Source organism: Nestor notabilis, unplaced genomic scaffold, assembly GCF_000696875.1.
Source record: "Nestor notabilis isolate BGI_N333 unplaced genomic scaffold, ASM69687v1 scaffold17625, whole genome shotgun sequence".
Taxonomy (NCBI): Eukaryota; Metazoa; Chordata; class Aves; order Psittaciformes; family Psittacidae; genus Nestor; species Nestor notabilis.
Window position 1 is genome coordinate 4,117 of NW_009929024.1, and position 1,570 is coordinate 5,686.

At 56.8% G+C, this 1,570-nt stretch overlaps 1 protein-coding gene across 1 annotated transcript in view; it reads right to left on the minus strand.

Moving 5' to 3' along the window:
- The window catches only part of LOC104405951 (selenium-binding protein 1-A-like), a 5,571-nt gene that overhangs the window by 2,604 nt on the left and 1,397 nt on the right, over positions 1 to 1,570 (minus strand). Inside the window, 3 exon segments of the mRNA XM_010014803.1 lie at positions 336 to 518; positions 703 to 823; positions 1,309 to 1,494. Coding sequence (XP_010013105.1) covers positions 336 to 518; positions 703 to 823; positions 1,309 to 1,494 — 490 coding nt within the window.

The following is a 1,570-nucleotide window of genomic DNA, read 5'->3' on the forward strand; positions in this document are numbered from 1 at the left end:
CCTCCCGGCTTCCCCTCCTCCCTGGCAGAGCATGAGACTGAGAAAGTCCTTGGTCAGAGTAAACATCACTGAGCCACAACTAAAACCATCGGTGTTATCAGCGTTGTTCCCAGGCTAAAGTCACAAACACAGCACTGCACCAGCTACTGAGAAGGAGAAAACAACTGCTACAGCCTAACCCAGGACAGGTGCCTGCATCTGAAGTGTGTTCACAGTAGCAGGGTTGGGTCTGCCTGTTGCCTTCCAAATAGCAGCAGAAGAGGGTTGAAATGTGGCCTTCTTGCAGCCCTGCTCAGCATCTCTCTCCCATGGCTTTTAGACAACTGTTTTCTTACCTTTCTTCAGATCAGTTGGGTCAAATCCATATCCCAGGCATTTTGGGATTCCCCATTCAGTGCTGATCAGGACATTATGGCGTGGCTGGTACCAGAAGTCATAACCCATTGCAGGGATCTTGTCCCCTTTCTCCCAGTTCCCCTTGATCTCAAAGGTCTCTCCATCCAGCAGAATAAAGCCACCTGATGAGAAAACAAAACCACGCGGGTAGTGAGGAAATCATCCAGATTAGCAGTTCCCACGTTATAAAACAAGCAACAACAGATGTATCAACCCGCTGCAGAATGGGATGAAGCCTCCAGGACAGCCCTGGATGTGGGGATGGTTCCTCCTGTCCAGACCCTCTCCCTGGGGAGCCTGAGGTACCTTTCCCGCTGCCGGCCGGGTCTCCCAGGGTGCTGATCATGATTTCACCACTGCCCAGGCAGTGGGAGGTGTGGGGGTAGCCCAGGCTGCACTTCCAGAACACGTCCTCTGGGTTGACAACCTGCCGGGAGTTCACAGGCACCATCAAGTCCTCGGCCTGGGCTGTCCCAGCTAAGAAGGATGTCCAGTGCTGCGCTGAACGCAGGTTCACAGCCCAGGGTTACCCCGTGGCGTGGCCGGGCAGCTCCTGCCTGACCTCAGGATGGGATTTGCCAGGCAGCCAGCACGGTCCCGCATCCCCATCACACACCCTTCCGGGGGCAAACTGCACACAGATGCCTGGTGCTTCTTCAGAGACACATGCTGCAGGCAAGACATGGGCTGTGAACCTGACAGACAGCGCTGTGCCTGGACCCGGCGCCCTCCTGCACGGGGCTGGATGGAGAACTCAGTGCTTGCAGGAGAACAAACACCTTCCATGGCCTTCCCAAACCATGCTCTGGACATCAGGGTCTTGCAAAGCTCTTGGATGTACCCCAAGAGCCTCTGTGCCAAACTGTCCCCACGATCCCAGTCTTTTCACCTTTAAAGGTGTATTAAAGGTACCTTGAAAAGCCTGGGAGCTCGTGGGTCGGTTCCCACGTCCACCACGTAGATGCGGGAGGAGATGAAGCTGGGGAGGATGAGGCGGTTGCGCTTCTTGGTGGCATCCCCGAAGCAGCTGCTGCAGGTATTCCACCCCGAGTGGTGCAGCTCGTCCCCCACGTTGGGCATGGGCAGGCGGTGGATCACCTGCAAAGCCCCAGCCCCGCTCGCCCCGGCTGCTCCTCTGCCAAGTGCAGGGTCAGGGGTGGACCGGGGGGCTCTG